At 32.4% G+C, this 21,858-nt stretch overlaps 2 protein-coding genes across 5 annotated transcripts in view; one reads left to right on the top strand and one right to left on the bottom strand.

Moving 5' to 3' along the window:
• Window positions 1–21,858, top strand: part of LOC145291292 (telomerase reverse transcriptase-like) — a 159,098-nt gene that overhangs the window by 44,785 nt on the left and 92,455 nt on the right. For 2 of the 4 annotated variants that reach the window (XM_080136960.1, XM_080136958.1), the window contains exon 1: window positions 15,333–15,482. The exons of 1 other annotated variant lie outside the window; for it this stretch is intronic. In XM_080136960.1, coding sequence (XP_079993086.1) covers window positions 15,470–15,482 — 13 coding nt within the window. In that variant the 5' untranslated portion in view covers window positions 15,333–15,469. Of the gene's footprint in view, window positions 1–15,332; window positions 15,483–21,858 lie in introns of those variants that run through there. One more of the 4 variants, XM_080136961.1, reaches the window with a different exon arrangement.
• The window catches only part of LOC145291294 (uncharacterized), a 109,630-nt gene that overhangs the window by 86,528 nt on the left and 1,244 nt on the right, over window positions 1–21,858 (bottom strand). The gene's annotated exons all lie outside the window — the stretch shown is intronic.

Here is a 21,858-nt window from a genome sequence, read left to right as displayed (position 1 = left end):
GCCACTTGCCGAGGGCCTTTCAGTAAGGCTAGATTGTGACATGCACATGTCTGTTGGGGCTAAAGGAAAACAGAAAAAAGAAGTAAGATATTGCCCACAAGATTTTGAAATAGTGTATGTGCATTTGGTGAGCAGTGCATATGTCCTGTGACTGGGTGTACAACAAATCTTTGTCGGCATGTGTGTACCACTTGCTGAGGGACTTTTGGCTGTAAAGGATCTAAGCTAAGAAATTGTGATGTGCGATCAGATCTGGAAGAAAACAGGCAAAAGAGAAAGAAAAATTATGTGTTTAGGTTTTCATATTACATACAATATTTGGAAGTGAATATCTATTATGCTATGCTTGATTGAAAGAATGTTTGGATTTGGGTTTTTTTTCAATCAAGAATCGATTTGTAAAAACAAAATTCGCTGCTGTTAACAGAACTTTCAGAATCACCTCTCTTAAAACGTCCAATTGTAATGATGTCCATCATTCATTAAAGAAGAACCAATCATAGGCCACTTAACAAAACCATTTTGGCTTGTGAGGCTTTTAAACTTACTTCCTCTTTTATCCAGGCGATTCAAAGAATTATGTTGAATTCAACCTAACTTCAACTACTATTACAGATGCCCAAAACAGGAAACGCATCTGCCACAACAAAATAAAAATTCATAAATTTGAAAATATTAGACAATGAATGTTGTATTTCAATTAGACACAGGATCTGACTTGCTGATAATAGATAAAAATTGGCAAATTCCGTTTTTTTCTTTTTAAATTGTTTGTGAAATAAGTAGCAATTTTTTTTTTTAGGCGAATACTATGTTAATGAGCCAAAAATAAAACTGAAAGCATTCATGTTGAATAAATCTCCAAACCTATTCAAAACGGATTGGATAGAATAATTTGATTTATGGAATCTGCTAATAAATATGTTTTGTAATTGTAGGGTGTAATGAAAAACTTTGATACGGAGTGAACTTTAAATAAGCTTTATTTTACTAAGAACAGACCCGGGGAACGAGACCTGTTACTTCAAGGAAAGGAAGAGAAAAGAAGGAAAAACTCAAGGGAAGTAACTCACTTCCGGAGAGTAGAAACGGAAGTTAAAAGGTAGAGAGTTCTTTTCTGTCAGCACAATAGGGAAAAAGAAGTTTAAGTGAAATTAAATCTCTTTGCCCCAAACAAAATAATAATAAAAAAAAGGAATAAAACAAAATGACACCTCCTTCTGGTTTAAAATGCACCATATTTATTTTTTAACAAAAACAATATGATGAATAAGCAAGGTTCGATTGGTGAAAGTTCTTGCGAAGTCATTATGATCAGAATGTTAGATGAAAGTCCTTCGTGAAATTAATAAGATTAGAAGGTAAAAATCTTGTGTGAAAATACTGTCCTTATTTTAAGGTTGGTGTTTTAACTGGTGAAGTTCGCCTTATTTAAAAGTCCCATGAGGAAAGTAATTCGTGAGGAAAATAATTTGTTGTTATTAGTTAGAAAATGTGCGGAATGGGTGCGTGTGTGCATAAGTGTGATTTTTGAGTGCCCGCATGGCGTGTGTAATTATGGTTTTGACGGCTTTGACAGCGTCGATGTTATGAAAATGAGAGGCATGTTCTCGTGTGACGTCGAAGCGAGAAGAAGGGAAGAAGAAGGGAAGAAAGAATGTTTGATGCGTTTTTATACATTTTGGACCAGCTCCAAAACAAGATTGCTACTGCTGATATTTTGATTTTTGGAAAAGTGTTAAAAAGACAATCTTCTAAATTTTCTCATTGGTCGCTTGTGTCGCGTGATACTGTCGTCAACTACGTCTGCGAGAAATATGTTCATTTTACTTTTGTTGTTGTGAGAAAAGTGTGTGGGCGTATTTGAAATTATGCCGTTGCTAAAACTTATTTTTGTGCAAAATGCGCGGGGAAATTGAAACAAATAAACGGTTGTTTATTTGTTCGCGAGCATGAGTGTGTGTGTGTGTGTGTGTGTGTGTGTGTGTGTGTGTGTGTGTGTGTGTGACTGCACATAATGGTGTAAGATTACACGAGGAATGCTCTCAGTTCTCTTTTATTTTTTTTCATCAATGGTATGTTAAGAGAGAATTCAATAAAAAAAAATGTTCTTTTTTACCAGATATTCTGCAAACATTCTAGCAATGCAGAAAGTTTAAAAAGAGAACTCAAATTAAGTTTTCATGGTATGTTTCTGAAGAATTAAGTATTTGCTTAAAAACAAATGTGACATTCGAAATAAAAAAATAATGCATAACCGATATTTAGACAAAAAAAACAAAAAACAAAAAAAACAAAGCAAATTAATAAGTATGTGATCCTATCTTTTGTCACGATACTGGAGTGGTCAGGGATTCATGACTACCACATAGAGTTTCGGCTGTTCAAACTTTCCTTCATGCCCCATGTTGTGTCAGAATAGTTTCACAAAAGAAGGCCTGAGGTGATTCGGCCAAAAGGATGTTCAATGCTTGTAGTTGGGGTTACCAAATGGATTTAGCAAGTCCTAAAGAAAAGTAGAAAACAGCTGATTAACAATAATAACAAGATTTATTGAAACACGTTAGTGTTACAATAATATGTGGAACAAAAACTTAGTTAAAATAAAGTTGAATACAGGAAATACATGGAGAATATGGTTGACTGATGGAAAGTCTTCGATAGCCAAAAATGGCAGGTACGGTGGTGGCAAAGTTATAAGTTAGGGACTTGATTCTCGATCAACGGGAAAAAAACTAGCTCGATTTCTTAATTTGGTGCCACCTTTTTTATGGACCCAATTTTTTTGCAAATGCACTTTCTGGTTGGTTAGCCAATCAGAACTGTCGACCTATGCTTTAACACCACCACCACCACGGGGGAGGGCAAGGGGAAACGCCTCTCCTCCAGACTCGTATATGATTGGTCATTCTCGAGCAACCAATGGCTAGTGCTGTAATTAATAATCTAGGCTTCAATTTCTTTGATTGCTCCTAAGGTCTTGTGTCAAACTATGCACTCTATGCCCTGATCAGGTCGACCCAGCTTTTTGTTGTTTTGTGTTTTCATTTTATTAAAATCTAAATGATTTTATCTTGTTTCTGACAACTCTGTGCATCTTCTTACAATAGGGCAGGTCGATTTGCAACTTTTTTCAGAAAATCAACATGGCACTGGTGATGATAGTTGGGATTTGATTTGATAAGAACATATACCAAAAATTAGATGCCCATCTTGAACAGAAAATTGAGCATTTGGTTTTAAAAATCGTGTAGAAAAATGCTGAAAAATCCTTAATTTTCATAGCATTTTTCACACTACTGACTTTGAAATTTCACTATTTTTATAAAATATTCAATTAAAATTGATATATTTATATGAAATACATTGAAAGAAAAATAAATGCATGAATTATAATTTTAATTATGAATCGCAACTAGCAAAATATCTCAACTTTTACTGCATTGATTAAAAAAAAAATTGTAAAGAAAACTAATTAGCAACTAAGTCTTAAATTTCACAATTCAAAAAGATATGTGGAGATGTATTACACAATATAATAACTTGATATAAGTTACAGAACCATGTATTTTAATTTTTTATTGAACGCAATAATATAAACTTATAATAGAACTAAATTGTTCTGTATAATTTCCTTTCGAGGAAAATGAAGGTCTAATTTGATGGCATGATGACTTTGTAATAATGTGTCTATGTCTTGCTTCCTGCCCATATACAACTTTTGAGAAAAATCAATCAAATTTGACCAGTGTGTGTCTGCAAAATTGATAGCAGTAATTTTTTTAATTTTTATTTTTGAGTTGGAAATTTCTGGAAAAAACAACGCAAAAAACCCTAATTATTTGAAAACACTTATTTTTTTTTTATATTTTTGCGATGTAATATGAATAAAACTAACTATTGTTTGGGTAAATTAAGAAAACTAATAAAATTTAATGGATAAATATTTATTTACCTAATGGACAAAATCGTTTGAATGCCCTCTTCTCTCACGTCCAATTCATCTGAGTTTATCATCGATATTATATTTTCTGAAAGTAGTGCAAAAGCACTATATTTTGAACTATTTAAAACAGTAATTTGGATTTCAGTTAACTGTTTTGTTCTCTGAATCATATTAAAATATTTCAGTTAACTGTTTTGTTTCAGTTAACTGTTTTGTTCTCTGAATCATATTAAAATATACTGTTGTTGATTCAAAAAAAAAGTTGTCGGTTTTGATCTCAAACCAACTAACTGCATACACTTGGATGATAAATTTGACCAAAATGTTTAATTTATCATAGTGTTTGAGGATAGACAACTCTAGTCCATAAACACATTAATCTTGTGGCTTATGTTAGCCATCTTCCTTGATTCAAGGGCCCAAAGAAATGCCAACAGCATACTCAAAAAGTAGCCTCTGGTCTTCACACTTAAATTATTTGTTTCTTCTGCTGTCAGATAATGATGATCGGGAGGGACACTAATTTTTTAGAATTCTACTTGAGGCAAATCTTGATAATTATTGATACAAAGTTCTCCCAAAGGATCAGTAAATGTTGTTAGGCTTTTTGTTGTTCCATCAATTGATTTAAAAATTGTTGTAAATGGCAGTTCTTCTAGTGGAACCTGAAAATTGAAAATTTGCATGTTTAATAATAGAGCCAGATTGCATAATAAATACCAATATATTATTTTATTTTCCACAAAAAAGGAACATAATTACAGGTGAATCTATAGAATTAATTTTACCTCCTTGTTAGGAGAACAAGTGCAGATTATGTGCCTTGTTTGACAATTTTCTGTCTTGCACTTTACTGCAAAGTCATCACTTCTCAAGACAGAAAATTTACAGCTACAAGAAAATATATCAAACAGTCTGTCTATCTGTTCTTTCATTATTTTCACTTTGATTGCTGCAAGAAATTTCCTAATCAATCTGTTTGGCCCTCTTATAGCAAAATATATTGACCTTCAGTCCTATATAATATTACCTTAACATGAGCAATTGTGGATTGACTGCTTGCCGAATACTAATTATTTCCTTGATTTAGAAATCTCACTATTTTTTAAGTTGGGATGACTGTTTTCGAGGAAATAACTAAACTGGATGACTTGCCATGAAGTTGGGGGTGCTGTTTCATCCAAATGAGAAGGTGGACTAGCAAATTTTGTGAACCACAGATTAAAACTGAACGTCGTGCTTTTACTGACATTCTAATCTGAAAAGTAAAATAAATAAATGAATTATAACTGAAGGAAACTGTATTAGGCTATCTTTCAGTTTCATAAGTAAAAAAAAATAAGTGCTAGTTATAAGAAATTAGGAAAAACTTTGTAGAGTTGAATTAGATGTATCGAAGAAAGAGGATCAAACCAAATCAGAGGCATAATAGTGTTTAGTTTAGACATTTTTAGCAGATTTTAGCTCCTCCTTCGATAACATGAATTTATCCATAAAGAGATTCATTCTTGCTGTAGCTGTGCCATTTTAAACGAGTGTTTAGTATTTAGAGTTTGAAAAACCAGTGCTTGTGCATCTATGTTACTATGCTATTTTTAATAGCATTTTCAAGTTAAATTTAATTTTTATGAAATTTTTGTTTATTAAATTTTTAGGTGAAAGTACAGAATAGTTACAATACAGCCTCCTTCCCATATTTAGAATGGCTTTCTAAATAACAAAGTTATTTTAGCACAATAACATATGCACAAATAACGAAAAAACCTTTAAAGGAGTTTCCTTATTTACTCGTATTAATCTTTGTTGGTTATCTGATTTTAAAACTATAATTTTAGAAGAAAAACACTGCTTAAAAACAATTACTCCCTAAAAATAAAAGAAATTAAAATTTGACACTAATTTTCTGCAAAGTATTTTTTTATTAAGTAGTAAAACTTGAAAATTTACATGGTTATGTTTCGTAAAGAATGTGTAAAATAAAATTGTATGGACTATTTTTTTTTTTGTTTTTCTTTTAATATAAAACTGGAGTATTACCATATTTTAATAAAAATTCCAAAACAGAATTTGATGTGAAATATTAGATTGGAGCAAAAATAATGTTTTTGACGTTCATTTGAACGTAAAAAAATGCCATTATTTTTACACCAACCTAATAGAAGAACAAATTAAAAATGATAAAACAAATATGTTTAAATTCACTGCAGACAATTGAAATATAATAATACATATTTTAAACAAGTCTTTTTCGTTTTTCCTTTCGAAATAATTAAGCCTAAATCGTTATGATTTCAAATTAAATAATAAACAAACGTTAATTTTCAATATCAATAACGAGCGTGTTTTGCGCCGGTGAAATCTAAAATGTTTCCACCTCCAAAAAGTTCCTGAAATGAAAAAGCGAACTTTGGTCGTTATTATTTAAAAAACATAATTTTGCCTTTACACTTAATATTTATTTTAATAATTCATTATCCTCACTCATTTTATTTATAAATGTAGGTTAAAAATTATTCTAAATAATGATTCTATTTTCTTAACAGTACGAATTGTTTTGATGACGGGATGTTCTTGATCATTCACCGAAAAACTTTTAATCGCTTCAATTTTTCAACTTTTAAAGTCATTTCCTCAAGCAAAGATAACGATTTCGAGAAAAATATTTCGTATAGGTCTTTTCTATGTCAAACCCCAACTATCATCACCATTGCCTCACCGAGGTTCCAAAATCGACCTGCCCTATTCTTACAATTGTTTTGCTTTTGGCAAAAGGTTGACAAGTCAAACTCATTGTTGTTTTTCAATGTATCTATATTTAGTGACCTTTATCTTTTTTCTCTTTTTCACTGATTTCAACAATCTGTTATTTACTCAAGTTCAAATGATACAGTAAAATTAATTACTTTCACAATTAATTAACTTATCATTTTAACCTGCCTAATAAATTAAAGATATGATTAATTTCACTAGTCAACTCATGACACTGAAAATGGTAGTATTATAAGTACCCTATGCAGTTTGGGAAATAATTAAAAAGGAATGTGATCGTTTTGAAAAAAAAATGTTTTAGTAAAACAAAAGCTTGTCAGAATCGCAGTTTATGCAAAAAATGAATGACAAAATTCCAGTTTGTGCCAATTACTCAACTAGATTAAACGATTGTTTAAAATCTTACAATTGTTCAGTAGATAGTCCTAAAATATATTTTCAAAATTACATGGTAGAAAAATAGTGTCAAGTCTCGATTTATTAGATGCAGAGCTACGAATATTATTGTAAAAAAAAAAAATGTACACAATTATTAACAACTAGCAGGACCGTTTCCCGGAATTCCCTAGGAAATATAAAAGAATGCTCTGATTATATACAAAAAAAAAAAAAATTAATAATGGGTGTGTAAAAAGAAATCAGAAAAGAACCCATTATAAGTTACATCAGAATATGCATAAGAAGTTTTTCTTCTTGACATAAACATCTGAACTGGTAATATTAAAAAAATAATTTATGTGTCCTATTTCCGAGGAAGTGAAGGGTTAAAGTCGAACCTTGTGCCTAATTTGTGTGAAGTTTAAATTGTATTTTGATTTTGTTTTGCAAATAAATAATCGAAAGTGTATTATCTGTTCTGATACTTCACTTCATCTCTTCTATCCACGGTCATCAGTAGAGAAATTCTCTTAAAAACTGAGTCAATATTTATTTGTGTGGATGTACCTAAATAGGAACATATTACAATTCATATTTTCAGTCCTTAATCATACAATGAGAAATTCTTCAAGACTGACGCAATTTATATTTTTATTCCAATCTAACATGCCCCTTTTGTGTAAGTTGAATTTCCCCATGTTAAAAACCATTAATGTGTCTAACTCTGCCCTTGTTAAGATGCCATTAAGTTAAAACACAGACCTTTAGCATTCTTTTTGAAGGAGTTTTTTTCTTTTCTTATTCTATTTTTTTGGGAGAAAGGGAATTTAATAATTTGTTGATATTATCATTTACTATTAAAAATGCATAACATTTAAATGTTTTTAGAAGAAGTAAACAAACTACTACTTTTTAGGCCGAAGAGAAAATATTAAAAAGTAATCAAATTTTTTTGTTTGGAAAATATGTTTGAAGGTATGTCTATAAAAAATATTTATCAACAACAAAGTGTCGGCTGAAAGTTGGGAATATGACATATCTCATATCTAAATGTTTTCACTTACAGTGAGTTCTTTTTGTTATTTTTTTAGAAGTAAGAATCTAATAGTTATTCTCTAATTAAAGTAAGTTTCTAAACACACTATTGTAAAATGTAGTGTAATGTTTTTCATAAAGTGAAAGAATAACCAAATACATTTGCATTACTAAATGATATCATCATACTGATAAAACGTTTATATGAAAGAAAGAAGTAATATGTTACCTTTTATCAATGTGGGGAAGGTGATTTAGTTAATGGAAGAATATGAGACAAAGTGTTTGTTTAATGTTCAACAATAATATTCTAATATTCCACAGATGATATTGTAGTCAACCAATCAAAACAACATAAATACGAGTTCTGAACCAAGGAAAGCAGTATGTATTTCATGAGGGGAGTATTTGAGAAAGATAATTGCATGGAATAAACTAATTAAACAACCACAGACTTAGCTGAAGAAGATGTATTAAATGAAGTGTTTGTTGGAGTAGTTGTAGTAGATTTTTCTTAGCGAGTGAAAGTTATGCCTATTTCCTTTAAGTATGAATGTTTTATGGGAGTCAGACAGGTTGGAATGCAAATTATTTTTTACCAATAATTAAATAATTGGAACATATAATTGATGAAAACGGCTGAAAGCCATATCAAGCCAGATCTACATCAATAAAAGAATATACCTTGTCAGCATAGAATATACACATTAAGAACTTCACTAAATAATGTCAAAGGCATTTGAAGAAAATTTATTATAAGACTTAACTCTTGTGTATTACAATCCAAATAGGAAGATAACGCTGCTATTATAGCAACTTGTAAGTAAGGACCATTTTATTACAAAAACAAAAAACTAAGGGGACAGATGAAACAAAATATTGCTCACATTCAGAATGCTATTAGCGATATAAATGGTCCAGTATAAAGACGTCGACTTGGGACGGTGATCTAAAAAAACAAAACAAAAAAAAAACAAAAAACCATATAACTTCTGAACATGTTTTGAAAACAGATTTTACTAAATACAGGATACAACCTTCTTCCTGACTTGTATCAAGGTTTTGTTACAAGTCAAGAGAGGCCAGAATTGGACATAGTCCCCTGTACAGAATCTTTGATTTTTCATATTGACAATTCTCCCTACGTTGCTTGCAACACATGAATAAAGAAAAATAAATATAAAGTAATATGTCAGCCATGAGATTTATGAACTTTGTGACATGTTGTTTGGTTTGAGGTAAGCTCTCCTCATTATACTCCCAAGTGATGCATATAGACAGCAAAAACTAAAATGCAGGGTTAAACACAAATTTATACATAAAGATGATTTTATTACGGTAAGGGATTCAATCTTTATAGAATTTGCATAAAATAATTCAATGGGCTAAGGTGTTCATCTCACATTCGGGTCACTATCGTTTGTTCGTACGTGGGAAGAGAAGTGAGTGATGTAGTGGAAAATGGGAATGATAGTCCAGCGTGTAGACAAAGAAAAAGACAGAGGGTTGACATCAGTTAAAATGCGCACTATGTTAGGTCAGCTACGCGGTGGTGTTCTCTGGCACAAGTAGTAGATAGAGAGAGAAAGAGTGAGAATGTCAATCCAGTTCATGGAGAGAGAAAGCATATAAAGTGTACATACTATCTGTTAGCTCGTGCCCCTACATAGTAGCAGGGGACGTGACACGCACGGGCGCCCTGAAAGGGGGGGGGGCGAATGGTCCGACGACTGCTCAGCTCGAGAGCTAAGACGAAAAGGGCTGGAAACAGCTTGTCTCTTGCTTTTATACTTGTTTCCGGTGGTCTTTTGCGCATGTGTGGATTTCCTTTGAAAGGAGAAGTGACGTTGTCCATGTGTGTGTACATGTGCGTACATTAGCGTGTGTGTATACACGTGAATGTGAGTGTATGTATGCGAACGTGAATATATGTACATGTGTGGACGTGGGTGCGTATGTTTGCGTGCGCGTATGTATGCGACAAGTAATATAGCTTGAGATGTGAACGTGTGTTTTTGTGTGAGACTAGGAAAGGCTCGCGCAATTATGACGATTTCATAATCCGTCACGATTTAAAACAAAACATGTTTTGCAATGCCCATTTTGATTCCTTCATAGCATGCTAAAACTCTGGAATGATTGTCACCCCTTTTCGGTGATCTCCATGTAAATTGACTTGGATGCACGGCATACGGATTAATATGCAACAGATTCACACTATAGTCGACTATGTGTAAAATAAATTTTTGAGAAGTTTTTGGCTATGCGCGTTTTTTTTTTTTCTGCTAAAACTGTTTCATTTTCGCTTCTTTTAATTTAATCACTTAATGGCCATTGCCTTCTTCGGTACCATATTGACTTTGCTTGTTGCTAGGTGACTTCAAGTTTCTCCTCTTTTTACTTTAGGAGGGAGAGAGAGAGAGAGAGAGAGAGAGAGAGAGAGCGAGCAAGAGAAAGATGGGTAGGTGTTTCCTTGTCTAACTGACTTCTGTTCACATGGTTGCGTTAGATAACTTTCTCGTGGGCGTAGGACTGGGGGATCGGCTGACTATCTGGTAGTTCAACTGAGAGGGTGTGGGGTGGTTGGCTATTGATGTGTTATGGTCCCACTATGATTTTACATCGCAATTTATATAAGTTTTCTATGTTGACATTGTTTTCTTTAATCACAACTTGATTCTGTTCACCGTCTCGGATCACAAGACTTGAGACTGTTGAGCAACATTTTTTGACCATTTATAGTACGAGTAACTTTTGCCTATGTTTGAGCCAAATTAAATTTACTCAGTCTAGACGCAGGCCAGACCCCTAATTATAGACTATGCATATACATTCATATATGCTATAGATATAGATGCATTCAACTATTGATTTCTAGTCAGTTATGCAATTAATAATATGAAATTCTTTATATTGCTAACTTATAAGTGGTTACATTTGCTAGTATTCATCAAGTGATTTTGATTCATGGGCCAAAATCAACATATACACAATGTTATCAGCTCAGCAAATGCATTCAATGTTATCTCAATAGAAATAAATATAACATCGTATGATTAGAAGAGAAAGAGAGAGAGAGAGTCAATAGGGGTAGAAATCACTTGGAAATGCATGAGATGGACGTGTGGAACATATCTGAACATTAACATTAAATTAAGGGGCTAAGGGCCCCAGATGATCTGTAGCCCAGAAATACACTATATGCCGATTGCAAGAAAGAAAACCATGTCAACACTGTTAAAGAAGGTGGACTTCCTATACTATGCTAGAAAATTACACCAAATAGTACCTGCATGGATTACCGTTGCCACATCTGCGTTGGTGCATGTGTCACTAGTCTTTCATTCTTAGGCGGGGTCCAAAAAAGATTCTCAAATCTAATAACTTTGGCACTATCGGCCAAGCTCCAATCTCTGTCCCATCGTCGCAATGTTACATCCCTGTGCCTATTTTACAAGTATTTTAACGGAATATGCTTTAATGAATTCAGAGCACTTTAGCCTCTCCATGTACACACTTCTGACTAACCCAACAAGCAGCAAAAGCCCACCACTTCACTGCTGAGGTCCCTAATAGTTTTTCCTTCAAATAGACTTTTAAATGTACTGTGAACAAACATCTCACTGCTCAACTCCTAACAAAAAGGTTTTTCTTCAAATCAATGATTTCTCCATTTTTTTGTGCTGTTTTGAAGCAATAATTGCAGGAGTCTCAATCATGGTGGAATGGACAACTTGAGGTGTGATTGAACAGTGAAGTTACGATAGTGGTCTGCATGCGATGACAAGATATATCAATAAATTCATATTTTAATTCATTGTGATCTGTGAGGCTTTTGAGCCTCTCCTGAAAAGGGAGGGAATGTAACAATATAAAAATGATGTCCAAATATGTTCTCGTAAAATCTAAAACCAATTTATTGAATAACATAATAATATATTAATATGTAGGATAATAATATATTAGTATGTTGGTCGGGAGGTCACCAATCTACATTTGGGATTTATTAATTTATAGGATCGAGGTTACGTGTGTCGTAATTTTATTGAAGTCAAAAGTAGGAGTGTATCCACGGGACATTAAAGGTAAATTTAACCGAATCGTCGATTAATAGAAAAGTCTCACCAATCCACATCCTTACATAAGAAATAAAAATGAAATCCAGAAAAAAACGACACTCAACAAAGAACACAAAACCATAGTATTAACATGAAACAAACAATATTTATTTACGTGTTAGGAATATAAGTTTAAATCATTCCAACATAAGTGTTTTCTTGTGTTGAATGTTCATAATGAAGGATTAGTGAAGTGAGGATTTTGTGAGATTAGCACAAGGCTTGAAATTACTGATTTTTTATGATAAAAGTGTCACATGCGAGCTTAAGATCATATGGCTATTTTTGAGAAGAACAGTCCATAAAGTCATATAAGTGAATGAGTATGTGTGTTCATATCATAAGAATAGTAGTTTGAAATAAAATTGTTTAAAGGAAAATTTAAGTCCTCGTTCAATGTGGTAAGTTTCCATGAGGGTAATAAAGTTTATGTCTGTCACATACAAAATCATGACGGATGTTTGAACGTCTCCCGGTATGGAGTTTACTTGAATATGTGTTAATACTTGAGAAATTGAAGAAAAAACTGATTTGATTGTTGGCGGGCAAATCTTTATATACTAGCCTTCTTGAAAATTTCAGCCTGTTTACTCTATTCATACGCAAGCAAGTGCAACATAGTTCCTTTTGTTTTATGTGTGCAGTGGTCACATCATGATGTCATGTTCCTACATGTTCTTTATATGTCTTGGGGAGGCATTTTGTCACCCAAACCCCAGGAAACACCAATGGTCTATGCCAATGAGAAATCAGTGACAATGGCTGTTGCGATAACATGGGAATCATCTGCACAAGTGGTTAAGAAGTGGAAAACACAGGAAATCTGGGGAGACTTTTTGTCACTTGGTCTCCAGGGAACACCACAGGTTACTGCCAGTGAGTGATCACTGAGGATAGCCTGTGAGACAACTAATACGCTACACATTTTGATTAAAAACATGGGGAAAAATGGACATAGAAGACAGAAAACCAAAACTTTAAATATAATTTCTGTATTTAAAGTAATAGTTATTTAAATATTTCAACATATAATCTTGTGAGGAAAATCTCAATAAGGGGCACTCTGGAGAGGAACAAAAATAATCTCAGCCATGAAAGATTTCTCGTCCACCAACCGGGTACAGAAAAGGTGAAGTATTGCATCAAAATAGATACTACACTGTGATCTTGTTCTGAAGTGTGTTTGTCATGGTTTCAAAATCACCGCCTCCATTTTTCCTCCTTTCTCCCCCCCCCATTGTCTCTTTGCCTTCCCTTCCCTTAAACAAAAGACACGATAGGCTAACAAGAGCTAAACGTATGAACATATCCGGGTTAAGTGAATATATTCACCTTCCCTTTCTTTTCATCATCGACTTAGCTATGCACGTCAGAATTCAAATATATCAAACAAAGCACCAATAATCCAGGTAATTGACTTTTTACTTTTTAGACGAAATTAATTTAAATAGAATCAACAAACTCCCAAGCTACTTTTGATCGCATAAATTTCGTCCTAGAATTAATTAGAGTCGTTTGTTTGTCTTATTGGGAGCGATGCCGCTAACATCACGCTAGCCGGACGCTAGACCTGGCTGGACTCCTGAAATGGCGACGTTGACGCTACCAGTCACGTCGACTGAACTTACCAGGGGAAGGATTCCCAGCGACAGCAGCTGTCTCAGCAGCAGTTCAAACAGCCCTTATCAGAGCTAAACAACCAGCCTTTATCAAGCCTAATAAGTTTTTCTACTAATGCGATTCACTACTGCTTGCCTCCTGAGACCCACCAGCAGCGAACTTCACTCCCAGACTCCAGTGCTTCCAGCTCACTCCAGCAGCTTCCTGCTCATTCCTGCAGCCTTTCCAGCCCTTGGTGCCTCCAGCTCGCTCCAACGCCTCCAGCTCACTCCTGCAACCTTCCAGCCCTTGGTGCCTTTCAGCTCCCCCTGCAGCTTTCCGGCAACCTCGCCTGCACCTCGCTCCTCCGGCTTCCAACCTCGCTTGCACTTCGCTCCTCCGGCCTGCAACCTCGCTCCTCCGACCTGCGACCTCACTTGCACCTTGCTCCTCTGGCTTGCAACTTCACTTGCACCTGGCTCCCTACCAACCGTCTGTTCTTTAACACTGACCCCACGTTCTCAGTGTCCACCGTCCGTTCCGGATCGCCCTGACGTCCAGCCGATCGTCCAGACCCAGCAAACAAACCTGAACCATGCTACGTCCCATGGACCTGTTCCAGACCTCCAGACCTTAGCCTCTGGTGATGTGCGATCTTCTGGAGAACCAGCATCTAGATCATACGATTTTTCGCTTTCTTTACAAATAAAAGTCGAACCCTTGCCTGTCATTCTTCTTTGTCGTTTTGCTGTTTACTTTTTGCCCATGTCTACCTTGTTAGTTGTTAGGTCAATTGTCTCCGGACGACCGGCCCTGCAGCATGTTTAATGTTTCTTTAATTGTTTTTTCCCTAAATTCATAAATCAGTTTTATCAGTATTAAATTGTATATTGCTTTAAAATTACTTAATTTTACATAGATAATATTTATATTTTATAAAGTTCAGTTTCAGTATTTATCGAACTGTGTTCCTTTTTCTTTTTAAAAATGTTTTATTGCTCTTTTTTAAATGGCCCTCATATACTACTGACAGTCTGACAAATCTTATTAACATTGCCTGCAGGCATTTTTCAGTTAACAGGCCTTCTTCTTACTCTCGGTGGCCGTGGTGTATGAAAGTACCTATTTACTATGCCTCCCCACGGGACAGAGTTAGACACCAGGGTTGTTTTTTAACGGGCCGTGGTGTATGAAAGTAGTGATCGCTGTGAAATGTTTCTGTCAGGCATTTGTTCTGGCCGGGCATAGCAGTTGCTACAAGTAGATAGAAAAGCAAAATTTACTTGCGTTTGGTAACAATTATTTGTTATTCAGATTTTTTTTTGTTGCCACTTTCTCCTTGTTAAACATACTGCACGTCAAATCTACAAACTAATTATATATAAACAATATGCATGGTTTGGGCTCAGACACAATTGGCATTCTGTAAAACCCAACAAAATAATTATTTAACATGAAAACGGAATATTATTTGTTGAGTACACAATATGGCTGAACACCGTTTCACAATATCGTATGGTGTTTAAATGGCGGCTTTTTCAAACGGAGAACGCTATTGATTTTATTTAAAGGAAACCATGATTTAAGTTTGTAAAACAGCAAACAAAATTCTTTATACTTAAAGATGAAAGGAGATGGTAAGATTATCAATTAATTTTTTAATGAAATTTATTTTATAATTGATTAGCAGTATTTTACTTGCTACGTTAAATTTGCAGTAACGTAAACAGAAAGCCGAACTAGACGGTGATAGAATGATTCGTACCAGTTTCCACTTGTTTCTTTTTAGTGATTGACTTTAAATATAAAATTTACGTTTATTTAAAAATGAATATGATAGATAATTTGGCGGACGTCTATGAGATTGCTCCCCTCAACCTAAATTCCACAATTGATACTTTTTCCAGTTATTTTAATTATATGCATATTTTTGCCACATGCGTGACAAAAATATGCGCGCTTGCGCGTACAAAAATGGCCACCATTTATAACATAATTATATTGCTTAATATCTGGAAAACTACTTATTTGCAGAAAATTTAAATCCTATATTCGTTTTCAGCATACCAGAAAACCTATAGAAGGCAAGTTTTTAAGGTTGGTTTTGTGTTGGTAGGCCACAACAATTACCAATTTTACGTTAAATTGTGTTCATTTTACGTTGACCCCCCCCCAAAAAAAGGTGGCCATAAAATTAGTGCTCATTTTAATTTAAATTAATATAGAAAAATAATCCCCCACTTTTTGAAATTTCATATCCTGAAAACTGCTTGTTTCCTGGAATTTTAAACGTTATTTTCGTTTTTAGCACCCTCGAAAACATTGTGGAAAAGGATTTTTTGAAAGCAGAAAGATGCTGTCTGTACCTTTAGTACGGGCAAAAATGGGCGGACAAAAATGGGGGACCTAGTTTTGAAAGCCGATTTATCATAATTTTTTGTAGGTTTCCGACTACTTTTTGATTGTATTTGAAAGATTAATGACTAAAGTTAATTTCCAAAAGGAAAAAAAATATTTGGGTTTGTATTACTGTACACATAGATTCGAAAAAGTTGTCAAAAAAACAAATATATAACAAATAAATGTTATCAAAGGCAAGATAAGTTACTTTTCTCCCTAACTGGATATATTTTTTGTGTTTTTATTCAATGTAACATGTTTATTCAGCTCGAAAAACATGCACTGTTTACCAATGTATTGGAAAATTCAAAATGGCGCCCGACTGTCTCTTTAACACGGTAAGATTGGGAAAAGATGTTATAAATAATAAAATAGACAAAATACTATTAAAAACAACCGAATATATGTCAACTTATGTCACGGTAACATATATTGAGCGAATTTCTAACAGTATTTTGTCTAGTTTATTATTTATAATACCTTTTCCCAAGCTTACCCTCTCCGAGAGAGAGAGTCGGGCGCCATTTTGAATTTTCCAATGCATATCGGTAAACACTGCATGTTTTTCGAGCTGAATAAACATGTTACACTGAATAAAAACACAAAAAAATATATCCAGTTAGGTAGAAAAGTAACTTATCTTGCCTTTGATAACATTTATTTGTTACATATATATATTTTGACAACTTTTTCGAATCTATGTGTACAGTAATACAAACCCACCAATTCAGCTAAATTTTGAAGTTAAATAAATTCATTGTAAAAATCCTTTAAAAGATAAATATTAGTTTTCTGGGTCGATTTCAAAGATAATTAGTAAAGTCCTAAGATATTGAATTAAAACAAACACACACACACACACACACACACACACACACACACATTGTTTGTACAAAACATAAATTAATTAGCTCCAAAACCGAGTTATTCTTGCCGTTCACAAAACGCAACAAACGAAAGTTTTGTAAACACGGAATATACGGAAGTCGAAAGACTGTGAAAATGACGTCATGTAATTTAAAAAGAGGAAGGGGATCCTAGTTCCCCCCCCCCCGACGTGCATCCGTACATTCCCAGTCTGAACGTTTGTATAATTTTTATCATTTTTTAATTTAATTATTTTTTTATGTTCCTGTTTTTAAATTAAATTTTTTAAAAATTATTGTTCAATATTATATAAAAATTATGTTACACCGAAACTACTTTCACATTCAGTTGAGCAAGGAAAATATTAAAATCTTACATATAAATATTATGCGAAACCTGTAATTTAAAAAAAAATTAGAAATAGTTTTTTCTATTATAATTTTTTTTGTGTGTGAAAATAAATAAATAATGCTTAATTCAATGATAATATCGATAGTTCGAAAAATTCATTTTTCTTTGAGTTATATCGAATTCATTAAAACAGACTTTAGGGGCTTTTATCGTGATGTTTCTATAAAAATTAAATAATTAATTTTGAATTTTATGATGCTTTAAAAGCAAAAATAAATTCATGCATTTTTTTTTTTACTACTGAAAACCATAATTTTAGTAAAGGTATTTTTGTTTAAACAAAATAATACATTTTTACTAAGATTTAAATAAAAATAATGGGTTCAATATATTCTGTGATCATTATTTGAAAAATACTGAAAATTTCATTAAAAGTGGTTAATTTCCTGATTTTTGGTGAATTTTTAAGTAAAGGGAGGGGTCAAAATGTTTATTCATTTTGAGCATCGGCATTCATTTTGCACGTACCTCTTTACCAAATTTTTTTAATGACTTTTATCATCAGGGATGTTTTCAATTATAACGTTCTACTAAATTGAACATCCACTTTGTGGTCATTATCGAGTAAAAAAATGGGGTTTGTATTATTATGCACATATATTCGAAAAAGTTGTCAAATAACAAATATATAACAAATAAATATTATCAAAGGCAAGATAAGTTACTTTTCTACCTAACTGGATAATTTTTTTGGTGTTTTTATTTAATGTAACATGTTTATTCAGCTCGAAAAACATACAGTGTTTACCGAATTATTGGAAAATTTAAAATGGTGCCGGGCTCTCTGCTGAACACGGTAAGTTTGGGAAGATGAGTTAAAAATAAAAAATATACAAAATACTGTTAGAAACTCGCTCAATATATATTACCGTGACATAGGTTGACATATATTCAGTGGGTTTTTAATAGCATTTTGTATAGTTGTTATTTTTAACTCATTTTCCCAAACTTACTGTGTTCAACTGAGAGTCTGGCGTCATATAAATTATCCAATACATCAGTAAACACTGTATGTTTTTCGGGTTGAATAAACATGTTACATTAAATAAAAATACTAAAAAATTATCCAGTTAGATAGAAGAGTAACTTATCTGGATTTGTATTACTATACACATAGATTCGAAAAAGTTGTCAAGAAATATATAACAAATAAATGTTATCAAAAGCAAGATAGGTTATTTTTCTACCTGTGAATAATTTTTTAGTGTTTTTATTTGATGTAAAGTGTTTATACGGCTCGAAAAACATACAGTATTTACTGATGTATTTGGAAAATGCAAATGGCGACGGACTCTGTGGTAAATGCGTAAGTTTGGGAAAATGAGTTAAAAATGAAAAACTATACAAAATACTGTTAGAAACCCACTCAATATATGTTGCTGTAACATAGGCTGATAGATATTCAATGGGTTTCTAACAGTATTTTGTACAGTTTTTTTAGTTTTAACTCATTTTCCCAAACTTGCGTATTCAACACAGAGTTCGTTGCCATTTGCATTTTTCAAAATACATAGGTAAACACTGTATGTTTTTCGAGCCGAATAACCCGTTACATTGAATAAAAACACTAAAAACTTATTCAGTTAGGTAGAAAAGTAACTTATCTTGCCTTTGATGACATTTATTTGTTATATATTTGTTTTTTAACAACTTTTTCGAATCTATGTGTATAGTAATACAAACCCAAAAAATGTTGACTCTCTCATGTGACTGGTGAATATTCCCGTCTAAAAAAGGGGTTACGAAGAGAATTTTCTTAACCCCACTCCCCATTTTGGATTCAATTTTTTGTTTGAATTTAATATTTTTGGAATTTTTTCTGATGGTAAAAAATAGGACATTACCGTGATACTCGTTTTAGCATACTCAAAAACTTGTAAAAGTCGTCATTTTAAAAGGGTGCCTTGAGTTGAAAAATGAGTCTTGAGTTGGAAAGAAAGTATAAATTTGCTTTAGACAAAAAGCTGGAGAGAGATAGGTAAATCTAGAGAGAGGAGTGGGTGAAGAAAGTTCCCTTTGTAACCTCTTTTTTTAGATGGGAATATTCACTGATCACGGGAGAGAGTCAACATTTTTTTTCTCAATGATTGCCACAAAGTGGGTGTTCATTTTAGTAGAATGTCATAATTGAAAAGTCGTAATTTTTTTTTTTTTCAAAATTTCTTTTTTAATCAATGTGCTTGTTAAGATAGTTGACTGATCGTATTAAAAAAGTGTCGTTTTAAGCAAAAACAATGTTACATATTTAATTATCCAAAAATTACGAAAATTAATTGAGTAGAAAGTTATTTATAGGTAAAAATAATTTTTATGGAAAATTGGGGAAAATTGCATTTATCTTAGATGTTACAAAGGAGATGATGAAAAGTTCACACACAGTGTACATAACTCTGAACGTATGTTTTAGATTATAGGTTCATGGCGTGCAATATGTTTCGTCTGTAACAATAGACATTTTTTTTAAATAAAAACAGTAGCAGTCGCTCTACTTGATGAATTTTCATAATTTTTGGATATATTACTATTTTCGACATAAAAAGATGCATGAATATATTTTTGCTTTTTTATGAAAATAAAGCATCGAAGATGTTAACAATTAAAAAAAAAAAAAGATTAAATTATTTCAGGAACATTACGAAAAAAGCCCCTAAAGTTTTTGTTAGTGAAATCAATATAATTTGAAAAAACATTTTTCGAACTAACAATATAATCATTGAATTAAGCATTGTTTATTAAATATTTTCACCAAGAGAGAAAAAAAAGTAACATAATTGCAAAAAAAAAAAAAAAAATATTCCATATGATTTTAATAACAGTTTCCAGGGAAATTTTAAATGTAATTTTATATGTATTTACCTTATATGCATGAACGTGTAAGCATCAGCGTAAGAGATTTTTTTTTAATCTTGAAAAATTAAAAAATTGAGATCCCAACTTATTAAGAAAAAATAATTTAAATGTTATAATTTCTACTGACGTTGAATTTGAATAAGTATGGGTAGACAGAACTTTGAAAAAAATAAAAAGTAAGTTCATAACTTTCATTAATAAATAATCATTTTCTTTCAAATTTGAATTCTATCTAAAGAATTTATTATATTCTTTTTAAAAAAAATTATTAGAAATCCTTTTTATTGAATTATAAAATTTAATTATAAATCAAGCAATGTAATTGCTAAAATGAACTTTTTGAATAACATTTTACAAAAGTGATATATATATATATATATATATATATATATATATATATATATATATATAAAATGTATTATATATATGATGAAGATTGATAATTTGATATCTATTATCGTGACACAGCCTGCCACGCCCCTCCACGAATCATGATACATCATTTGTCTCCCGTGACTCCAAATAATCGGCCAAAGACAAACAATTGAAAGTGTAGACAAATTATCTATCTGCGCTGAATATTTAAATATTTGCTAATTTTATATTATTGTATCTGTTCGGTTATTGTAATTTATCTTTTCTGTCCTTGGTCAATGCAGTAGAACTTTGGGTACTTCTGCATATTAGCATTCTCTGATAAATTTAGAAAGCCATTCTTAATTTTAGGAGAGGGCGTTCTTTGTTAACTTTTCCCTTGCTGCGGATAGAACTCTCCTAAAATGAAAGCAATTAATTTGTCTAGTATGTTAATCTTGAAATCCTTCTAGACTGTGATAAGTTTTATTTTTGGTCCAATCCAGTGTGCCCTTTTTCGGAGAGCTAGGTTCACCCTCCCCTCCCTACCCTATCTGTATTCAAAACTTTGCCATTTTGGAGAAGCAAGTATTTTTCTTTTAATATGTAGAAAATTTTCTTACTTTGTTTGCTCAAAAAATGAATTCAATGAACCTTTTAGGCAATCCGGAAGAATAAACGACTCAGTTTAGAAGTAAGTCAGCAGCTCATGGTGTTGGCTCGGATGTAGTTCTCCTTATTAAACTTTCCCCATATTATAATTTCTGGCAAGAGTTTCAGTTTATTTAATTTGCAAATAACTTATGAATACTACAGTGCAAGATTTACTAACTCTGATGAAGTTTGTTTGAATATTTCTACTTATTTAGAAAGGAAACGTTTCAAAGATGAATTCATTATTCATTTTTGTAAAAGAAATTATTTAGAATAAAAAGCAAATACATTTTGGTACTTCTGCAGTTTACTGACCGTGCCAAATAATATTAACCCATGTTTAACTATTCTGTACTTTCACCTAATAATTTAATAAACAAATGCTACCATAAAAATAAAACAGCATGGTCCATAAACTGCAGAAATACCAACATTTATTATATTTTTTTAAAAAAATTTAAACCATCTATTTCATTA

This window comes from Euprymna scolopes, chromosome 12, assembly GCF_053919585.1.
Source record: "Euprymna scolopes isolate OS-2025 chromosome 12, ASM5391958v1, whole genome shotgun sequence".
NCBI lineage: Eukaryota > Metazoa > Mollusca > Cephalopoda > Sepiida > Sepiolidae > Euprymna > Euprymna scolopes.
This window is presented reverse-complemented; position numbering and strand designations above follow the sequence as displayed.